The following is a 19,353-nucleotide window of genomic DNA, read 5'->3' as shown; positions in this document are numbered from 1 at the left end:
AACATCTCAGCCTGTCAAACACAAGTTTACTTTCTCCTTTGATGTGGTTGGTGAAGCTCCACACGTGGTCAGAGAATTAAAGAATATCAATTGTTCTGAGGGCAAAACTGCTGTGTTAGAATGTGTAATCACAGGCGAACCTGCCCCAGATGTGGCATGGTATTATGATGACATTTGCCTTGAGACTACGGCTGGAAAATACAGCTCTGAGGTAGATGAAAAAGTGTACAGGTTGTATATCAACAGTTTGAAATATAGTGATGCTGGAGTGTACAAATGTGTTGCTAGAAATAAGCTTGGATATGTTACAAGTATATCTGCTGTATCATTGAAAGTTGCAGAGCCTGTGCAATTTTCCGATGGTGGAAGTGCTATGGAAGTTGATAGTTTTACTCCATCTGGGAGAGTGAATAAGTCTCCTATTGAGTTAGCTGAGGATGACAAGAAACCTGTTGTATTTCACAAAGCTTACATCAGTCACACTGAGGACAGTAACATTCAGACCAAAGATAAACCTCAGAGTCCAGAGGCTCCACTGGAGGTGGCCATGAAAGCCCCAAGATCCAAATCTGGTGTCTCCAGAGAGCCTCAGACGATATCAGGCTGCGGTCTGCCATCTTCTGCCGCTGTAATCAAAGTTTCTCAAATCAAACAGGCTTTTGAGTCTGAGTCACCAGTTGCATTACCGGCGCCCACCTCTCCAGAGGACCAGGGAAAGAAAACTCTTTTCCCTGAAGAGTTTATACCTGCAGTGGCCATTTCCTTAGACCAGCAGGAGCAAGTAATTGAACCTGAAACCATGCATGCAAATGTTCCCTTCCAGCCTCTTTCCACTCTGGAAGAAGGCAGTGATATTTATATGATATCTGGTGATGTTGAAGAGGGAGCAGCTTTATCAAAGAGCCAATATGCACTTAAACAGTTTGTAGAGGAAGTGCAGGAGTCTCCAGAGCTGGTCAGGCCTAAGCCACAGAAACCTGTTCCTATTCCTGAACAAATGGGGGCTGGTGAAGTTGAGATGGTGAGGGAGGAAACTATGCATACATTTGACAGAACTAGCAGTTTTATTCCTTTCAAGTCCGAAAAAGTAGCTGCGGCTAAACACTCTGTTAGAACTTATGCCCCAGCTGAAGGATCTGTTAAGCCTAAAAGAATTTCTGAATCTCTCAAACCTGAGAGACAAAGTGCAGCTGAGAGGTCTTCCTCTACTCACAGTGAGGCTGATATTATCAGTATGGAGGTTCCGAGTTATGCTGAGGAGGCTTCTGCTGTTGAGGAGTTGACAAAAGTGACAAAACATATGAAAGAAGAGGGATATGTTTTTATGCCCAGAATACAGCATGTGAGTGGGGATGCTGAACTTGACAGTGAGAACCAGATTTCTATCCCAGAGCCCTCAATTGACAGTGGTGTCTTCCTTAGTATTCCTGACTCTCATGCTGATGTAATAGAAGTAGCAGAAGAAATGGCTGGTGAGATAGTTGAGCCTGAAATTGAGAGCACTGGTGTCCTTTTAAAGACAGAACCTCTTGTTGTCAAGCCAAAAGTAGACAGCAAAGTTAAACCTCTTGGACTGCCTGAGGATGTTGCTACTGAGGGACCTCAAAGCCAGGTTTTATCTATACAGGACAGAGGTTGCTTTGGCAAGGCCTCAGCAGCTGAAGCTGGGGGGGCAGTAGCAAAATCTGGCTCCATGGAGGAAGAGGAGGTCACTTTTGGTGCTGTGTATGACTACTACAACCCTCCAACAGATTGGGGAAGGCCACTGTCCCCTGAGTCTGAGATGTCCATAGAGATTGGCAGCACTGTTAGTGAAGAGATAGCTGAGGTAGCTGAGAGGTTCTACACCCCAGGTTCTTCTACTGAGGTTTCGCAGCCAACTGCAGAGTCTTTCCACACTCCCAAGACTCCTATGTCCCTCCACACTCCCAGTTCTGATACACCTGGTGGGTTTATGACCCCTCAAGAATATCCCTTCTCCCCAGTAGAAAATAAGAGACCCTCAACAGGAGACTCCGATGAGAAGTTCTTCTCACCAGTTCAGTTTCTGACATCTCCTGCTGATGAAAGCATAGAAACAACCCCTCCTGGAATAAACCTGGATGAGAATAGATTCCTCACGAAGGGGAAAGGGGCTTTAGGCCTGGCAACTCTTCAGGAGAAAGTGCAGGGAATCCCTCCTGCCTTCCTAAAACCTCTCATTAAGAAAAGAGTGTTTGAAAATGAGTCACTCACATTTTACGCTGAAGTGTTTGGCCTACCTTCTCCTGAGGTGAAGTGGTTCTGCAACAAAACCGAACTGGTGGCAGACAACAGAGTTAAAATGGCAAGAGATGGTGATAGCATCTCACTAACAATCCAAAATGTCACTAAAGCTGACCAGGGAGAGTATATCTGTGAAGCTGTTAACTATGTTGGAGAAGCGAGGAGTGTTGCTTTAGTGGTAGTTGTATCGCAGGAAGTAAGGTTCATGCCTGCCCCACCTGCTGTCACCCATCAGCATGTGATGGAGTTTGATGTGGAGGAAGATGACTCGTCTCGCTCTCCCTCCCCTCAGGAGATTCTGCTCGAAGTAGAATTGGATGAAAATGAGGTGAAAGAATTTGAGAAACAGGTTAAGATCATCACCATTCCTGAGTACTCAGCCGACAATAAGAGCATGATCATATCTTTGGATGTATTACCAAGTATTTATGAGGAGGGTACTGTGGACTTTGTCACCCAGGAGCATGATGATTTGAAAATAGCTTTTGAGGTCACGGAGATGCCTCCAAGGTTCATCAATCCAATCTGTGACATGGAAACCCCTGAAGGTACCACGGTCATGTTTGAGTGTTCTCTGATGGGAATTCCATCTCCCATCGTGTCCTGGTTCAAGAGTGACAAAAAAATTCCTCACAATAACAAAAAATTCTTACACTCCTCTGACGGTGACAACCACTTCCTGAAAATCTGTAAAGTCACACCTCAGGATAGCGGAGTGTATACCTGCAGAGCTATTAACATAGTTGGGGAGACTTTGTGTAGGGCTTCACTGGTGGTGTTGAGTGCTAAAGCTTTCTCTGGGAAAACCAGAGGAAGAGAATTGACTGCAGTTTCTCTCGGAAGTGCCAAAGTCCAGCCGCAGAAGTTTGACTTGGTGGTTGGCAACACATCGTTTGATGGAGAAGAGGTGTCGGAAATAGAGCTTGAGTTTGAATTTGAGCAAGAGGCAGATGAGTCTCAGCGGGCGGTAAGGCTGGTGGCCAACACCGACAACGAAATGAGCGAACAGGGAGAGAAATACGTCAGCATTAACTTTGATGTATTTGCTGACCCAGCAAAAGATGATAAGGTAGAGTTTAAAGGAAAGTCCTCTGATACATGTAGCTTCCAGTTCCAAGTGACTGAGACGCCACCTAAATGTGTTATTCCATTGACGAATGTTACAGCAGCAGTAGGGACTCCGGTTATTCTCCAGTGTCTTGTAAGCGGTAAACCAAATCCAACCGCTGAGTGGTACAAAGATGGAGACCGCGTCACAGACAGCAGGTGTATTATTCAGGAGAAAACTGCAGGCCATTTTAATCTGCTCATAACAAATGCGATCCAAAGTGATGCTGGCGAGTATAAATGCATAATCCAAAACACAGGTGGTTGCATTGAAACTACTGCGCTGCTAAAGGTATTTTAAAGGTTGAAGGGTCTGGGGCTGGTTGCACAAATAAAAACTTACTTTTTAGGTCCTTTTGTTAGACGTTTCTAATTCCTGTTTACAGCTTGAAGCATGTGTGCCTTATTGTTACTAGTGAAATACAGCTGTTAGGAGATTGGGGCTAAGTTGCTAACTCTTTTGGCTTGAATCATTCAAATTAAATTAGGCTCTATTTTTATACAGCTGTCAAACCCATGGTATGCTTGTCGGAAGAGCAAATGATGGATTGGTATAACACAGAATAAGTGAGTAAATAAACTTTTCTTACTTAAAAAAAGTAAAAATAACCTTTGGGCAACCAGCTCATTGTCATGTGGGTAAAAACAGTGAGCAAATGTTTGTTATTGTCTTTAAGAGCTGGAAAATATCAGCAGATCAGTCTGCTTCCTTTTTCTTTATTTTTTGTTGTGTAAACCTTGTTCTATTTAAATTTTTGCTAGAAGAGTCTGGTTTTGTTTGCTTATGTTATCAGGCAAGAGTTTAAAAGTGAGCTGCTGGAACTGCGAAATTCAATGATAAGTTTATGAAGCAATGTCTTTCCAACTCATCTATCACAAACTACATTTATTGTTCTGTATCTAAAATTAAGCAGCTCAAAGAAAAAAATTACCAGTCTTTTTGTAAGATTCACTTCAGTTTGCACAATTACAAGGATACAATTACAACTTAGAATAGTTATATGAAGTTACTAAAAATCATATACACGAAACATTAACAGAAATACATATCATTGATATTGTAAAACATTTTTGTTAGATTAGTGACAGTTAGTGTTTTTAAGAAGCTGCAAAGCCAAAGTGGTGATTTCTCTGAGAGGTAGATGTTTCTCTGACATAGTATGTATAGAATTTTTTTAAATTCATGTACTTCCTATACTTATCAAGGCTGGGACATGGAATCAATAAATAAGGATAGCATTATTGAGAAGTATTGTTGATTGATGCGGTCATCCCTCTTTATTTTGGTTTGAGCAAAAAGCTCAGACTTCTAAATAATATATTTTCAGCAGTGAAAACTTCTCAATGATAACTCATGTTATCATTGACAAATTGCCCAATTAACTTATTACTTAGTATTTTATTTTTTTGATTAGATATTAAAATTTTACAGGATTATTCTTAGTTGTTGATAAATTGAAAAAAAATACCATCCTAAAAATTCTGAAAGGTAAAAATTTTCAAATTTCAAAAAATATTTTTTATCATATCAAAAGCCAGTCTGAATTAGATTTTTGCAGTTGCAGTTTATTTTGACTTCTTGAGAGTTTTGCGGCATGTGAATGATATTTTTCAGGGTTTAAAAACAAGCTTACAATTCATAGAGTAAGAAGATTGGTAACAAATGATAAAACTGTTAACAATGAAAATGGATAAAGCTGTGAAGTTTTTTTTTATCATTTTGAATTGAGTTTTGATGTCTTGTAAATATGTGTAATTTTAGGAGTGAATAAAAATAATTTACCAATAAAATAAAAAAAATGTGGTTAAAAAATAGAAGATCATGGTTTATTTGTACAGGCGTCATGTTGGTTAGTCTCAGAGTTTATACAATAAAATATTTTACAATGTCAAGATGTGGTCTGTGGTTTTTAAAAAACAACAACATGGTTATTGGTATTATCGGTAAGAAATTGTTCATCGGTCCAATAGTCTAGAGTCAAAAGGCAAAGTTCAGAAGTCAAAAACTTCACATGTTGTGTTGTGTCTTCCTATGGTTACAAATCTTTTAATACCACTGCCAAAACATTGATTTTGGACAGAAACCAAACAATGACATTTTCCTGTGCTTCTTCTGAATTTTACATTTATTGTGTTTAAAACAATGTAAATCTCTGAGATGTACCTCTATGAATGCAAGCTAATTAGTTGCTGCTCGACAAGATTCAAATGGGTATTGGGTCTATTTCAAGTTAATATTAAAACTGATAAATATACTGGTCAAAATGCCTTATTTAGTCATTTTAAAATCATATGACCATAAGTCAATGTAGAATTAGTAGTCAAGGACAGCCTTGACATTTGCTTTTATGAGTACAGTATTAATATCATAATCGACTTTTGTGTTGGGGACATTGTTTTCAGTTTTGCTCATTATCTCCTGACAGAACGTTGTAGCACCACCATCACCACTGTGGAAGAACAAGAGGAATCCTACTACACTGGTGTCCAGTTACCACAGAAAACAAAAACACTTGAACTCAAGCCAGAGTCTAAACGTTACACCTCTGCTTTAGAGAAGAAAAAAGAAAAGCCAGTTTTCCTCAGCCAGCTCTCCCCAGCAGCTGTAACCACTGGTGAAACAGCCAGGTTTACAGTCAAAGTATATGGCTTTCCAAAGCCGACTGTCCAATGGTCTCACAACGGAAAAGTGATTAAGAGCTCCTCTATATACAAGCTGATAGAGGAAAAGGAGGAATACACATTAGTAATCACCCGGGTTACGTCAGAGTATGAAGGCGAATATTCTTGCACTGCCACAAACAGATTTGGCAAGACAACATGCACCACATACCTGGAAGTTAAAAAGACTGATGTAAGCCAGGCAGAGAAATGGGTTGAGAAGATGTTTAAGGTCACAGGTCAACCTCCTTCTTTCACAGTTCAGATCCAACCTGTGAGGTGCTCAGAAGGAGGAGAGGTTTCTTTTAATTACAAAGCAAGTGGCGATCCAATCCCTGATGTAAAGTGGTTTAAGGGGGCATTCCAAATCCAGCCCAGTAGAAACTGTATTATTATAGCCAACCCAGACGGATCTGGCTACATCAACATTAAGAGCGTCAAACAGGAAGACAGTGGCCTGTATACATGCAAGGCCTCTAACCAGCTTGGGGAGGCATCTTGTAGTGCTGAGCTTGTTGTGTTTAAAGAATCAGTCTCCGTTTCTCGCAAACAGGAACAGTTGACAGTGATTCAGAAGAAAGGCTATAAGGTGTCAATGACAGAACAGGCAACAGAGTCTCGCTTGTACCAGGTCAGCCTCCCGGGACAAGACAGAGCTCGGCCCGATCAGATGGTTTACACCATCGGCACTGAAGACCGGCAGATCATTCCCAGTGAACAAGTTGGTTCTCTTAGAGAACTAGATATCTCTGCTGCCACTATTCATCGCGAGCAGCTGACCCACCAAGCAGCAGTGCTTCAGTCTCATGAGATAGAGGAAAGGGTGTCTGTGGTTCCTACACACCCACCTCGGGTTTCAGCTGTTCCTGCAAAACAGCTTCACATGGCAGCATTTACGACATCTGTCGAAGAGAGTCAGGACCTCACAGAGCAGCACTGTGATCGCATTCAAAGCCCTGAGATTATTGAGCTTCAGTTAGCTAGAGAAAAGAAGTCAAAGGTAATGTCAGCTGTTGCTGAGGAGCTCACCCCACTGTCTACTGTTAGCACAGGACCTCTTGCTGACAGGAAGTCTGCTACTGTCAGGCCCACTTCAGAACCTAAACAACTAGTCAGTGGGCATCAAGTTGAGTCACAATTGTCCATCCTAAAAGAGCAATCTCACGACATCCCCAAACCACAGGATGAGAAAGGTTATAAAGTCAAGGAAGGTGTTAAGATTTTATACTCAGCCCAGTCCTCAGAGAATCGAGTCCTTGCAGAAGGCCACACAACTGAACTTGCAACAGCAGATTCTGCTATGAAGTCTTCCATTGGGAAAGAAAAGCACAGACCTGTCTTGGCCTCAGTCAGCGAGTCTAAACAGACACTTTCCAAGGAGACTATGTTCTCCATGCAGAGACCTACTGAGGAAACAGCCCAACTCTGTAAGGATAAAATAATTAAGGCAGCTCTTACTGCTGAAGAGAAACAAATAATGCAGGCTGAGCCCTGTCAGCAGTTGCAAAGTCTGGACAGTGCTATTTCGATTCAGTCACAGGTAGAGGGAGAGCAGTTGTTGCACTTGCAGGTTATCACAGAGCAGGACCTTCTTCCATCTGAGAAGAGCTTTACATGTGAGAAACCGGCACCAGAGCAGGCAGGAACAAGGAAGAGTCCCACTTTGCTGCACACTGTTAGCCAGGATGAGCAGAGGACAGTTGTTTGTGAGGACACGTCTGAATTCGAATCCAAGGCTAGCACCATGACCATCCAACCCCAGAAAGAGGAACCTTCCCTGCTGCATCTACAGACAACCCATCCTGTGGAGGCTCTACCCAAAGAGGGTATTCTCATAATTGAGAAGCCTGACCAGCAGGTGGCGGCACAGAAAAAAGCAAAGACGAGGAGTCATGCAGCCACCACGGAAGAGAGAAGAGAGCTAACAGCAGATTATCACACAGAGCTGGATTTGTCTGTGACTGGCATTCAGTCTCAGCTTCGCACTGAACCAAGGCCTCAAAACATCCTCCAGCTCTCCTTCCAGCCAATGCAGCTGCCAAAGGAAACACCGTTAACCACTGATGTCAAGCAGCAGCGAGCTCTTGTGCAGAAAGAAGATCATTTGAATGTGATGCAAGTCACCACAGTGGCAGACAGTCCAGCCTTAGATGCAGGACACACTGAGAATCTTACAGATGTGGAGCAATTCATGTGCCAGACAGTTGTAGAGCCAAAAGTTCCCACTGAGCCCATCCAGATTGAGGAGAAGGAGATCTCAACTGAGAGTAGTGCCCTCCTAGAGGCAGCACAACAGGACTTTGCCGTTCAGATTCAGGAAGGTCAGTCAGTTAGGCAGTCAATAGTGATGGACGAGAAGCGTGTTTTGATGGGTGAACTCTCCCAGGAAATTACCAAATCTGAGTCCACTAAAGTTGCCGTCACCACACAGCCGAAACTCTCCCTTATGGCATCAGAATCAAAAGACAGCACAGCTCTTCCTAAAGAGATGACGTTTGTCATTCAGATCCCAAAGCCATCCAGTCTGAATATACGTCGTCAGCTCAGAGATGCTCTTCAGTCTGCTGTGGCCAGTGACCAGCCAGTATTACTGGCTGATGTTGTAGGAAAGTTACAGGCTGTAGAAGTACAGGAAGTCAAGGTTCAAAGAGAACCCAAGCGAGCAATGTTTACATACCTGATCACAACAACAGGTGCCCCTATGGAGATCACTTTGGCTTTTGAGGGTAACTACCCTCAGACAGCTGACCTCAGGACTGAACTCCAAGCAGCTTTCCACTCCATAGTGTACCAAGAAGCACAAGTTCTTACTTCAGAACAGCCAGGCACTATGCAGCTGGACAAACCTCAGAGGGCGCAGGTCACCTCAGCCCGCTCTAAGCAAATTATGTCATCCATGGTAGAGACAGTGAGCGTGACAGAGAGTGCAATGGATTTCTCTGCTGTTAAATCTCAAGCTGCTGCACTCAAGACTGAGTCAAAAATGGCAGTTGAATGTGCAGCAGCTGAGCAAAAGATTTTGATGCAGGAATCCAAGGCAGCTAAAATGGAACAGTCCATCTCATCCCAGATCAAAATTACCACTGAGGCTCACATGGATTTTGAGCAGTCGGTGCAGGTATCAAAGCAGGAGGTGAGGTCAGTGACAATGAAAAGCCGTGAAATGGATGTAGGAGCGGCTATTTTGACCACAGCCCTGCCTCCCACTGATGTTCCAACCGAACAGGTGGTGGATGTACGCATACAGAAGGAGCACAGGGAGGAGATCTTCAAAGAGGAGGTCACGATATCTAGGTCAGAGCAGAGAGAATACCCTGCAATAGTAACCTCCCTCGAAGACTTATCCATCGAGGAAGATAGTAAAGTAACCTTCAGCACCACCATTAAGTATGTTACAAAAGTAAACTGGTTTTTCAATGGGCAATTGGTGAAATCTGGCAAAGAGTTCAAGTGTTTTACAGCCCACGACACATACACTTTGGTTATCAACAAAGTTGTCAAGGAGAGGCACCAAGGAGAATATGTTTGTGAGGCTGAGAATGAAGCTGGCAAGACTACAACATCTTCAAGGCTCACTGTGGTCTCAAGAGGTTTGATAATAGTAAAAAAAATCAATGTATCATCCATTCATTCATCCATTTTCTCCAAGAATGACTAATCATTCACATTAATTAGTTCATTCAAATCCTTTGTCCCCACCTTATGTTATGCCATTTTTCACTTTTGTCCATACATTCTTTTCATAGCTCGGCATGAGCACCATTTCAGGGCATTGGATTAGACTAACTCACAATATTTTGTATGTTCCACATGACTGTCTGGTCGTTACTGCCTAAAGACCAGAACTTTTACAGCCATGCAAGTTTAGCTTAAAAGCTTGGCGGGCAAAAGGCATCTTGCTTTAAGGCTTGTCATGGTCCTGGCCTTCAGGCAACTTTCATTGTTTTTCCATTTTCACTTTGGCATGTCGGTGGCAGCAGTCTTGTTTGTTTTAAACCCATGGTCTGTCTCATTCCTCAAGGTCCATTTTCTTCACATCTTCAATGTTTCTCTGCATGCCTTAAGGGCTTCAACTTGACATTGCTTCATCTTTCACCAACTCGTTGTTTTCCTCCTTTAAGCCTGAACCTTAACCCCATGAGAAACATGTATAATGATAAATAAGTTTTGTGAAGCCATGGGGTTAAGGTTCTTGCTCACTTTTCTCCTCCACAGTCACCCCTGAATTGCCTTCCACCATTGTTGAACATTCCACCATTTCTGTTCCTGATTTGTCATTTTGTTTTTCAACAGTGTCATTGGTTTTGTTGCTAACAGTTATTTTTTATTTTTCTGTGTGTGCCTCAGTGCCACCTGTCTTCAGGCAGAAAATCACACCTCTGGAGATAAATGTCGGCAGCCACGCCACGTTCGAATGTGAAGTCCAGGACGCTCCAAATGTGACCTTCAAATGGTACAAGTCAGGCAATGAGATCAGACAGAGTGACAAGTACAGGATCCTCAGCCGCCACCTTAGTTCCTCCCTGGAACTCCTGAACCCAATCAAAGCTGACAGTGGCGATTACACCTGCAAGGCCTCTAACCAGCACGGCACTGACAGCTGCACTGCTTCCCTCATTGTCACCGGTAAGATCCCAGCGGGACCTTCTTTTAAATTATGGCTTTACATATGAACATGTTTGAGAGAGAGAGAATTATATATTTGCACTGTGTTGTACCATAATCATAGTGGTGCAGTGTTGAAGTGATGATTTGCTTATAAATTGGATGTGGTGTCACATCTGACAAAAGATAAGGACGTTGAAAATAAAACGTTCTCACTTTGAAACCTACATCAGTCGCTAAATTGAGATTGCACAGGAATAATTTACTTTGTATGTTTTTCCACTTTTTGAAATTTGCTGAACGTTTTTGTATGTTTTACCTGCTCTCCATAGAGATGTACCCACCAGTATTTGTATCAAAACCAGACCCAATGACTTTATATGTGGGAAAACAAGCTGTGTTCCAGTGCTCTCTCACTGGATCTTCACCCATGGAGGTTGTCTGGCACAAGGACAACATAGCAATCTCCTCCGAAGGGAACTATGTCATGAAATTTGAAAAGAACAAGTATACTCTTCACATTAAAAGTCTTGAACTGACTGACCAGGGAGTGTACCTGTGCAAGGCCTCCAACAGTGTTGCCACTGCTACCTTTACCACACAGCTCAATGTTATCAACAAGCCTAGCTTTGTTAAGACCATTGAGCCAGTGTCAGCAGCTGTCAATGACCCACTGAGGCTGGAGTGTCAGGTGGACGAGGACACTGGTGTGACCATCACCTGGACCAGGGATGGCAAAAAAGTCCACCAGAGTATGGATTGTAAACTGTCCTTTGAGGACAAGGTCGCTGTTGTTGAGATACCCAAGTCCAAGCAGAAGGACTCTGGGAAATATGTTTGCACAGCCACAAATGAGGCTGGAAGCTCATCCTGTGAGGCTGTGGTGACAGTTCAAGGTAAGATCTTAAAGATGATCTTCCCATTAGCTTTGATGAAAATACATATCTCATGAGATGAGCAAGTGGATTATTGCTGACAATCGTTTTCAGCCAACTGCAAGCCGATGCTAACTCTATGCACTGCTATCTTTTTGCATTCTTTTCTTTTGCATTCTTTTTCGCACTTTTCTGTCTTTGTTGTTGTCTTCTGCTTTCTCTTTTGATAATGTTTAAAAATCTTGGTGCTTTGGAACTAAACACTCCTTTCAGAGCCCCCTACCTTTGTCAAGAAAATGGAATCCAAGATTATATGGAAACAAGGCATAGCTGCGCGCTTACAGTGCACTGTCAAAGGATCGCCCGAACTTCACATCCACTGGTTCTGGAATGAGAGAGAGCTTAACGATGGAGAAAAATATAAAATCTCTTTCAAGAATGGAGTTGCTACTTTGGAAATGATGAACATTTTGGTAACAGACAGTGGGAGTTACACATGTGAAGTGTCAAATCATGCTGGCAGTGAGAGTTGCAACACCCTTATTTCTGTCAAAGGTTTGTCAAATTTGTCATTAACTTAACGGTTGCTATTCAGTTCAGAAAACTTTTGGTATCAGGTGCATAAACTTTACTTACCCTTTTGACAACCAGAGCCACCATCAATTAGAAAGGAGCTGCAGACAGTAGAGGCGGTGAAGGGAGCAGCAGCTCAGCTGGAGTGCGAAATAACAGGAACAGCTCCCTTTGAAATCAGCTGGCTAAAAAATAAGAAAGCCATCACCAGCGAGCAGAAATATAAGATTATATCACAAGAATCCCTGGCAAGGCTGGAGATCCAGACCTTTGAAAGTACAGATGTTGGAGATTATCAGTGTGTCATATCCAATGATGTGGGCAAAGTCACCACTAAGGCCGTAGCTAAACTTAAAGGTTAGTAAACCTAAGCTGAATACAACTGATGTTGACTGAGGTTTAATATGATGTTGATATTACTCATAATGTTTGTTTATAGAGCCAGCATCTTTCTCTAAGAGGGTTGAGAGTTCTACAGCAGTATTGGGAAATACAGTGAAACTACAAGGAACCATTAAGGGCTCGGCTCCCATCGCTGTTAAATGGATGAAAGATTCTGAAATACTGAGAGACGATGATCCAAATATCAAGATGGTGTTTGAGAACAACGTTGCCAGCTTGTCGATAACAACAGTGGCTATCAGTCATGGCGGCAAGTACTCCTGCCAAGCTGAGAACGAGGCTGGCCAACAAAAATGCGAGGCTACCTTGACTGTGCAAGGTCAGATGACATTCATGGATACTCTTACAGAAATTTAACGCCAGTGTTGAGTGCTATAGTTCTTGTGTCTTAACTGTGATACCTTTATAACTAATGGGTCTGTCTTATCCCAGAACCTGCCCGAATTGTAGAACCTGCAGAGTCCATTAGTGTGACCGCAGGGGATTCAGCCACATTGGAGTGCACAATTTCTGGAAGCCCAGACCTCAAAGTAAAGTGGTTTAAAGACGGAAAAGAGATGATCAGTGGACGTAAATATAAGATGACTCTGAAGGACAATGTTGCCACCATGAAGATTCTTACGGCAGAAAGAGCAGACACCTCAGAGTACAAGATGGAGGTGTCGAATAAAGTTGGGAAAGACCAGTGCACATGCTCAGTGACTGTCTTAGGTTAGCTCCTGGTTTCTGCTTCTTTTACATTTGATAATGCTAATGCTGTTTTATAAATGGTGACAATATAAGGCTCAGGTGCAAACAACTTCTTACTTCAAGAATCAATAATTGTTGATTATGTTTATAAGTTCAGGCAAATGAACTTGGACATACTTTGTGTCACATTTTGGGACCCCAGTCTTTTAACTGAAACAGCAGACCTAGTTGTCAGTAAAGGCACAGGGTCATTAGTGTTTGGATTTTAGCTAAGAGATTCTTTCATTAACAGTGTGAAACTTTGTTAATACGTTCTCTAATTTCTTTAACAACTAGATCGGATAATGCCTCCAACTTTCACTAAGTCCCTGAAAAGAGTTGATGGTAACATTGGAAACGACGTCTCAATGGATTGTAAGGTGTCTGGGTCCCAACCCATGACCATATCTTGGTTCAAAGATGACCAGGAGATTCATTCTGGATCCAAATTCCAGCCAGAATTCAAAGACAGCTCTGCCACGTTGAGGATTATTCGGCTGGAGAAGGCCGACTCTGGAGTTTACAAATGCAGAGCCACCAATTCAGCTGGTTTTAAAGAAACCAGCGGCACAATCTACGTTAAAGGTTATGAATGCTTATGTGCTTCAATTTGTTGTGTACAATCCTTGCATTATTTCATGCTAACATGAAACGCATACTTTGTTTTGTTTATGGCCTCCAGAGCCCCCAGTGTTCACAGTGAAACCAGACAATCAAGATGTTATACCAGGAACCACAGTTTCCTTCAGAGCAGCCTTCACTGGGACAGCTCCTCTAGCTGTTAAGTGGTTCACAGAGGAAAAGGAGATTATCACTGGAAGCACATGCTTCATAAAGAAAGATGCCTCTTCCAGCTCTCTGGAGCTTAACTCTGTGAAACCCAGTGACTCGGCTAAATACACATGCCAAGTGTCCAATGATGCTGGGAAGGTGGACTGCACTGCAGTCCTCTTTGTGAAAGGTGCCTGTCTTCAACATTGTGCGGAGCTGCATGAATATGTCTTGACATTCTCAAGTAACATCTCTTTCAGTACTAACGTAATGTCTTTGGTCTGATACTTAATGTTAACCTCTTCTCTCAGAACCTCCTGTGTTTGTGAGAAAGCTTGAGGCAACCAAGCTCATCACCAGTGGTGACTCCCCCAGACTAGAGTGCAAAGTGACGGGCAGCCCTATCATCACTTTTAAATGGTTCAAAGATGAGATGGAGATCAGCTCCAGTCCTAAATACACTATGGCCTCCACTGACTTATTGGCATCTCTTGAAATCGCCAAGTGTACAACAGAGGATAGCGGAGATTATGTCTGTGTGGCATCCAGTGAGGCTGGCAGTGACCGCTGCAGCAGTACACTTACAGTTAAAGGTTGGTTTAGTTTAGTGTTTTATAACATATTTATGTAGTCCATTGTGTAGTCCAGTGTAACATGCTGACAAGGTGTTGCTTTCTTCTAGAACTGCCATTGTTTGTGCGTAGCTTGGAGCCCAAAGATGCGGTGAAAGGTTCTGAGATGATGCTGGAGGGCCAAGTCTCTGGTTCCGCACCTTTCACTGTGTCATTTTATAAAAACACAAAGCTAATAAGGAATGACAAGAGACACAGGATCACTGTGAAAGACGACCTGATAGCCCTGCAGGTGCTGGCAGTAGAGGCAGGAGACGTTGGTTTGTACCAGTGTACCGTTGAGAATGAAGTTGGGAGGGTCTCCTGTGATTGTCAAGTAACATTAAAAGGTTGGTTTTAGTAAACTTTGTATCAAAGCCTGAGTCTGTGGGATGAAGTCTAACTTTGTGAGGCTAATATGTATTATGAGCACCAATAATACTGATAAACAACGTTTTCCTTCTAGAACCACCTTCATTTGTGCGAAAGCTGGAGAACCTCAGTTCCTTGGTGAGCAGTGAGGTTTCTCTGCAGTGCACTCTGAAGGGCTCCGAGCCCATGACTGTGGCCTGGATGAAAGACAACCACGAGATCAAAGAGGCTGAAAACGTTCAGATTACATTTGAAGACATGACTGCTCTGCTGCTCATCACAAACGTACAGAGCAAACATGCAGGCAAATACTCCTGCCAGGCACAGAATCAGGCTGGGAGCCAAACGTGCTCTTCTGTGTTGACAGTCAAAGGTTGGTTAAGATACTCATGAACTCTGTGCTCCACTTTGAGTTCTTATTCTGGATTTTTAATTTTTAATGAGAAATAAGGAACAAATGTTGCTTTAGAATTGAGTCTGTTATAAAACTCAGTTCTTGTTCCATCAGTGAGTTGTAATACATCAGGTTTGAGATTCTTCGCTGACTGTTTTGTCTGACATCTCAGAGCCAGCTAAGGTCACAGAGGAGGCCAAGTCTATCAGTGTGACTCAGGGGGATCCAGCGATGCTGGAGGCCAGGTTCTCAGGCACAAAACCACTGAAGGCCAGGTGGTTAAAGGCTGGCAAAGAGCTGTCTTCAGGCCAGAGATATAAAGTACATGGAACAGACACCAGCTCTGTGCTAAAGATTATCAAAACTGAGAAAAATGACGGTGGTGAATACACCTTTGAGGTTTCCAACGATGTTGGCCAAAGTTCTTGTGATGCCACACTTACTGTTCTCGGTGAGTCATTAACTCTAGAAGCCCCACGAGTACAACATAAAGTGAGCTTTGTTCTGCTACAACTGTCTTTGAACATTGCTTCTCACCTCTTTTGTCTTCTGTGTTAGATCAAATAATTCCACCGTCTTTCACAAGAAAGCTGAAGCAAACAGAAGGTATCAAAGGATCGTTCGCTCATCTCGAGTGCCTTGTGTCTGGCTCCCTGCCAATAACCATACAATGGTACAAAGATGAGAAGGAGATCCAGACTGACGACAAACACAAATGCACTTTCTTTGAGAATGTTGCTTTCCTGGAAATCTCTGATCTTGGCAGTAAAGATAGCGGCAGCTATACCTGCATTGCCAAAAACAAAGCGGGATCTGTCCAGTGCTCTGGGATCTTGTTTGTCAAAGGTGTGAACACAGTTAGCTTTTATTTTTACTATTTTCTGTATTTTCAGGAGGTGAATGTTTCTCGATGTGTCTTAGCCTTCACTCAAATGACCTTTGCCATCTGTACAGCTTTCACAAGCATTGATTTGTTTTTTCCTCTAGAACCACCATGCATTCTTGAAAAGCCTGAATCCATGAATGTTCTGCCAGGCTCAAAGGTCCAGTTTAATGTACTGGTCTCTGGCACACCACCACTGAAGATCAAGTGGTTTAAAAACAAGAAAGAGATTTTATCCAGCGCTGACTGCTCTGTGATTAAAGACAACACCTCAAGCTCACTGGAGCTCTTCTTTGCCAAAACCTCTGATTGTGGAGACTACGTGTGCGAGATACAGAACGATGTGGGCTCAGCTTCCTGCCAGGCAACACTCTTTGTCAAAGGTTATCTTTCTTTATCTGAAACGTCTCCATCCCTCTGTTGTTGAATTCGGAATTTGAATGTTTGATATTCATTAGATCATCTATACTATCGCTACTGCTTTTTATGGCTCTTAGTTAGTTCTTCTGGAGAGCCTCTTCATTCTCAGGGCAGCTCCAAAATGACAAGAAGGGCTAAAGATTATTACAATAATGGGAAAGATTTCTGTGACTTCTTTGACGAATTAAAAAAATTCCAGGATGATATCATGATATCATGTTTCACCTCTTCAGTTCATGCAAAACAACAGAAGGAAATAACACAGATTTGCTTAAAACTTGAGCAACATTTGGAAGGAGACATACTTGTCGGCTTTATACAGATGTTTTTCCCTCTTGTTCTCTGGCTGATGGTCACATCTTATTTTATTTTGTTTCCTAGAGCCTCCTAAGTTCACACGAACCCCTGACCGTGTTTCTGTGGTTCGTCCCGGTCAGGGTAAATTGTTTGAGTGCCAGGTGACGGGCACACCTGAGATAGACATCTACTGGTTTAGGGAAGGTTCTGAGATCAGCCCCAGCAATCGATACAAGATGGCCTTTATTAACTCTGTGGCCACTCTAGAAGTGTGTGGGGCGGAAACCAAAGATAGTGGGCTTTACTACTGCGAGGCCCGAAATGAGGCTGGCAGTGAGAGCTGCAGCATGGAGCTCAAGGTCAAAGGTCAGTTTTGTTTTGAGGCCATCTTTCCAAGATTGCATTCTGTTTGAAAGCGCTGCATTGACATTTCAATTAAGCGTTTTTATATTGGGTTATTAAAGTGTAAGTGAAGTACATTTTTGTGGCACACAATCTTTAGAAAAGATTTGACTTTTTAAAAAACTTTCCTTCATCTCAGAACCGCCATCATTTGTCAAAGCGCTGGCTCCAGCCGATGTTGTCAAGGGCTCCAGTGCCTGTTTTGACTGTCAGGTTGCTGGCACTGGTCCATTTGAAATAACATGGCACAAAGATGCAAAGGAGATCAAACCCAGTGCTAAACATGCATTCTCCCAGATGAATGGCACTTTGGGTCTTGAGGTGCACAAATGTGACAAGGTAGATGTTGGTGAATACCAGTGTACTGTCGCCAACGAGGTGGGAAGCTGTACTTGTAAGACTACGCTTAACCTCAAAGGTTGGTCATATCAGAAAACCCACATTTTTTTACATTTAAGGTAATACCTGCCCGTTTTGACTTTTCATTGGTTTTCTCTGATAGAACCACCAACATTTACCAAGAGGACTGAAAACACTGCCACTGTTCTGGGTAAAATGGCAGAGTTTCAGTGTGTTGTGAAGGGTTCTCCAACTCTCTCCATTCAATGGCAAAAAGATGAGAACTGGATTTTGGAGGATTCAAAGATTGAAAGAATATTTGAGAACAATGTGGCCACTCTCAGGATTCCTGTATGTGAGGCCACACACAGTGGGAAATACACCTGCCAGGTGGTAAATGAGGCTGGCCAGGATAAGTGCTTTGCCACCCTGACAGTGCAAGGTATTCATGTTCTTAACTATTGCTGGCCGTTAAATCTTTCCATGGTCCTAACTTGGTTAGAAACTAAATGAATTTTGACTTTTCTTTGCATTGTAGAGCCTCCTAAGATCACAGAGAAACCTGAGATTATAAAGGTTACAGTTGGAGATCCAGTCAGTCTGGACTGTAAGGTAACAGGCTCCCCTGAGCTCAAAGTGAAATGGATGAAAGATGGCAGGGAGCTTCAGTCCATCAGGCAGCACAAATTGATCTTTGAGAACAACATCAGCAGCCTAAAGATTCAGTCTGTACAGCGACAGGACGAAGGAGAGTATGTCTTCGAGGTGGCAAACCACATCAGTAGCTGCACCTGCAAAGTCAAAGTGATCGTACTAGGTTGGTGTGACAAACATGAACCTCCTGTGGTACACAGTGACTTGATAAACAAAGTCTAACTACTATTTTTATTCCTTTGGTAACAGAACAAGTAATTGCACCAAGCTTCATCAAACCCCTGGTAGACATGCAAGAGATACTGGGCTCATTTGTTCAGATCTGTTGCAAAATATCTGGTTCCCTCCCCATATCTGTGGAATGGCAGAAAGACGGGACCAAAATCTCTAGTGGGGTGAAACATAAGCTCATTCAGCAAGACAATGCTGTGTCTATTGAAATTGAACAGCTAGAGAGATCTGATGCAGGATCCTACTCTTGCAAACTGACCAACACAGCTGGACGTTGTGAATGCAGTGGATCCCTCATGGTCAAAGGTCAGACGGTGCTTTCCAACGTGATTTATCATGTAATCCTATGTCAAAGGTAAGTACCTCTTTAACTTGCTCCGTCTTGTTCTCTCCAGAACCTCCCAGCTTTGTAACACTGCCTGAGTCCCAGGCAGCTGTTCCCAATGCCACTGTGCGCTTCAAAGGCACATTTAAGGGAACACCTCCCTTCACAATCAAATGGTTCAAGGATGACACTGAGCTAATGACTGGGCCCACTTGCTTCACAAGGCTGGATGGGCTGTCTTGCTTCTTAGAGCTCTTTTCAGTGGGTGTCATTCAGAGCGGAGTTTACTCTTGCCAAGTCAGCAACGACGCTGGCTCTGTACGCTGCAGTGCAGACTTGACGGTCAAAGGTTGGATTGAAATCTTCTAAATCCACTCTTGCGTGGCTGTGTTCATGTCATATTTCATCACTGGCTAAAATGAGTGATTGTCTGTTGC

General features: G+C 42.8%; 1 protein-coding gene across 1 annotated transcript in view; it reads left to right on the top strand.

Moving 5' to 3' along the window:
- LOC138591994 (titin-like) overlaps window positions 1–19,353 on the top strand; it is a 191,914-nt gene that overhangs the window by 35,537 nt on the left and 137,024 nt on the right. The window contains exons 41-61 of the mRNA XM_069662570.1: window positions 5,799–9,623; window positions 10,381–10,659; window positions 10,971–11,534; window positions 11,787–12,068; window positions 12,165–12,443; window positions 12,526–12,807; window positions 12,921–13,199; window positions 13,515–13,802; window positions 13,900–14,178; window positions 14,300–14,581; window positions 14,671–14,949; window positions 15,066–15,344; window positions 15,538–15,816; window positions 15,924–16,211; window positions 16,353–16,631; window positions 17,050–17,331; window positions 17,507–17,785; window positions 17,870–18,148; window positions 18,245–18,523; window positions 18,610–18,897; window positions 18,987–19,265. Coding sequence (XP_069518671.1) covers window positions 5,799–9,623; window positions 10,381–10,659; window positions 10,971–11,534; window positions 11,787–12,068; window positions 12,165–12,443; window positions 12,526–12,807; window positions 12,921–13,199; window positions 13,515–13,802; window positions 13,900–14,178; window positions 14,300–14,581; window positions 14,671–14,949; window positions 15,066–15,344; window positions 15,538–15,816; window positions 15,924–16,211; window positions 16,353–16,631; window positions 17,050–17,331; window positions 17,507–17,785; window positions 17,870–18,148; window positions 18,245–18,523; window positions 18,610–18,897; window positions 18,987–19,265 — 9,729 coding nt within the window. The remainder of the gene's footprint in view (window positions 1–5,798; window positions 9,624–10,380; window positions 10,660–10,970; window positions 11,535–11,786; window positions 12,069–12,164; window positions 12,444–12,525; window positions 12,808–12,920; window positions 13,200–13,514; window positions 13,803–13,899; window positions 14,179–14,299; window positions 14,582–14,670; window positions 14,950–15,065; window positions 15,345–15,537; window positions 15,817–15,923; window positions 16,212–16,352; window positions 16,632–17,049; window positions 17,332–17,506; window positions 17,786–17,869; window positions 18,149–18,244; window positions 18,524–18,609; window positions 18,898–18,986; window positions 19,266–19,353) is intronic.

Source organism: Semicossyphus pulcher, unplaced genomic scaffold, assembly GCF_022749685.1.
Source record: "Semicossyphus pulcher isolate SPU_LCO1_2020_fin unplaced genomic scaffold, fSemPul1.0.p SCAF_15, whole genome shotgun sequence".
NCBI lineage: Eukaryota > Metazoa > Chordata > Actinopteri > Labriformes > Labridae > Semicossyphus > Semicossyphus pulcher.
This window is presented reverse-complemented; position numbering and strand designations above follow the sequence as displayed.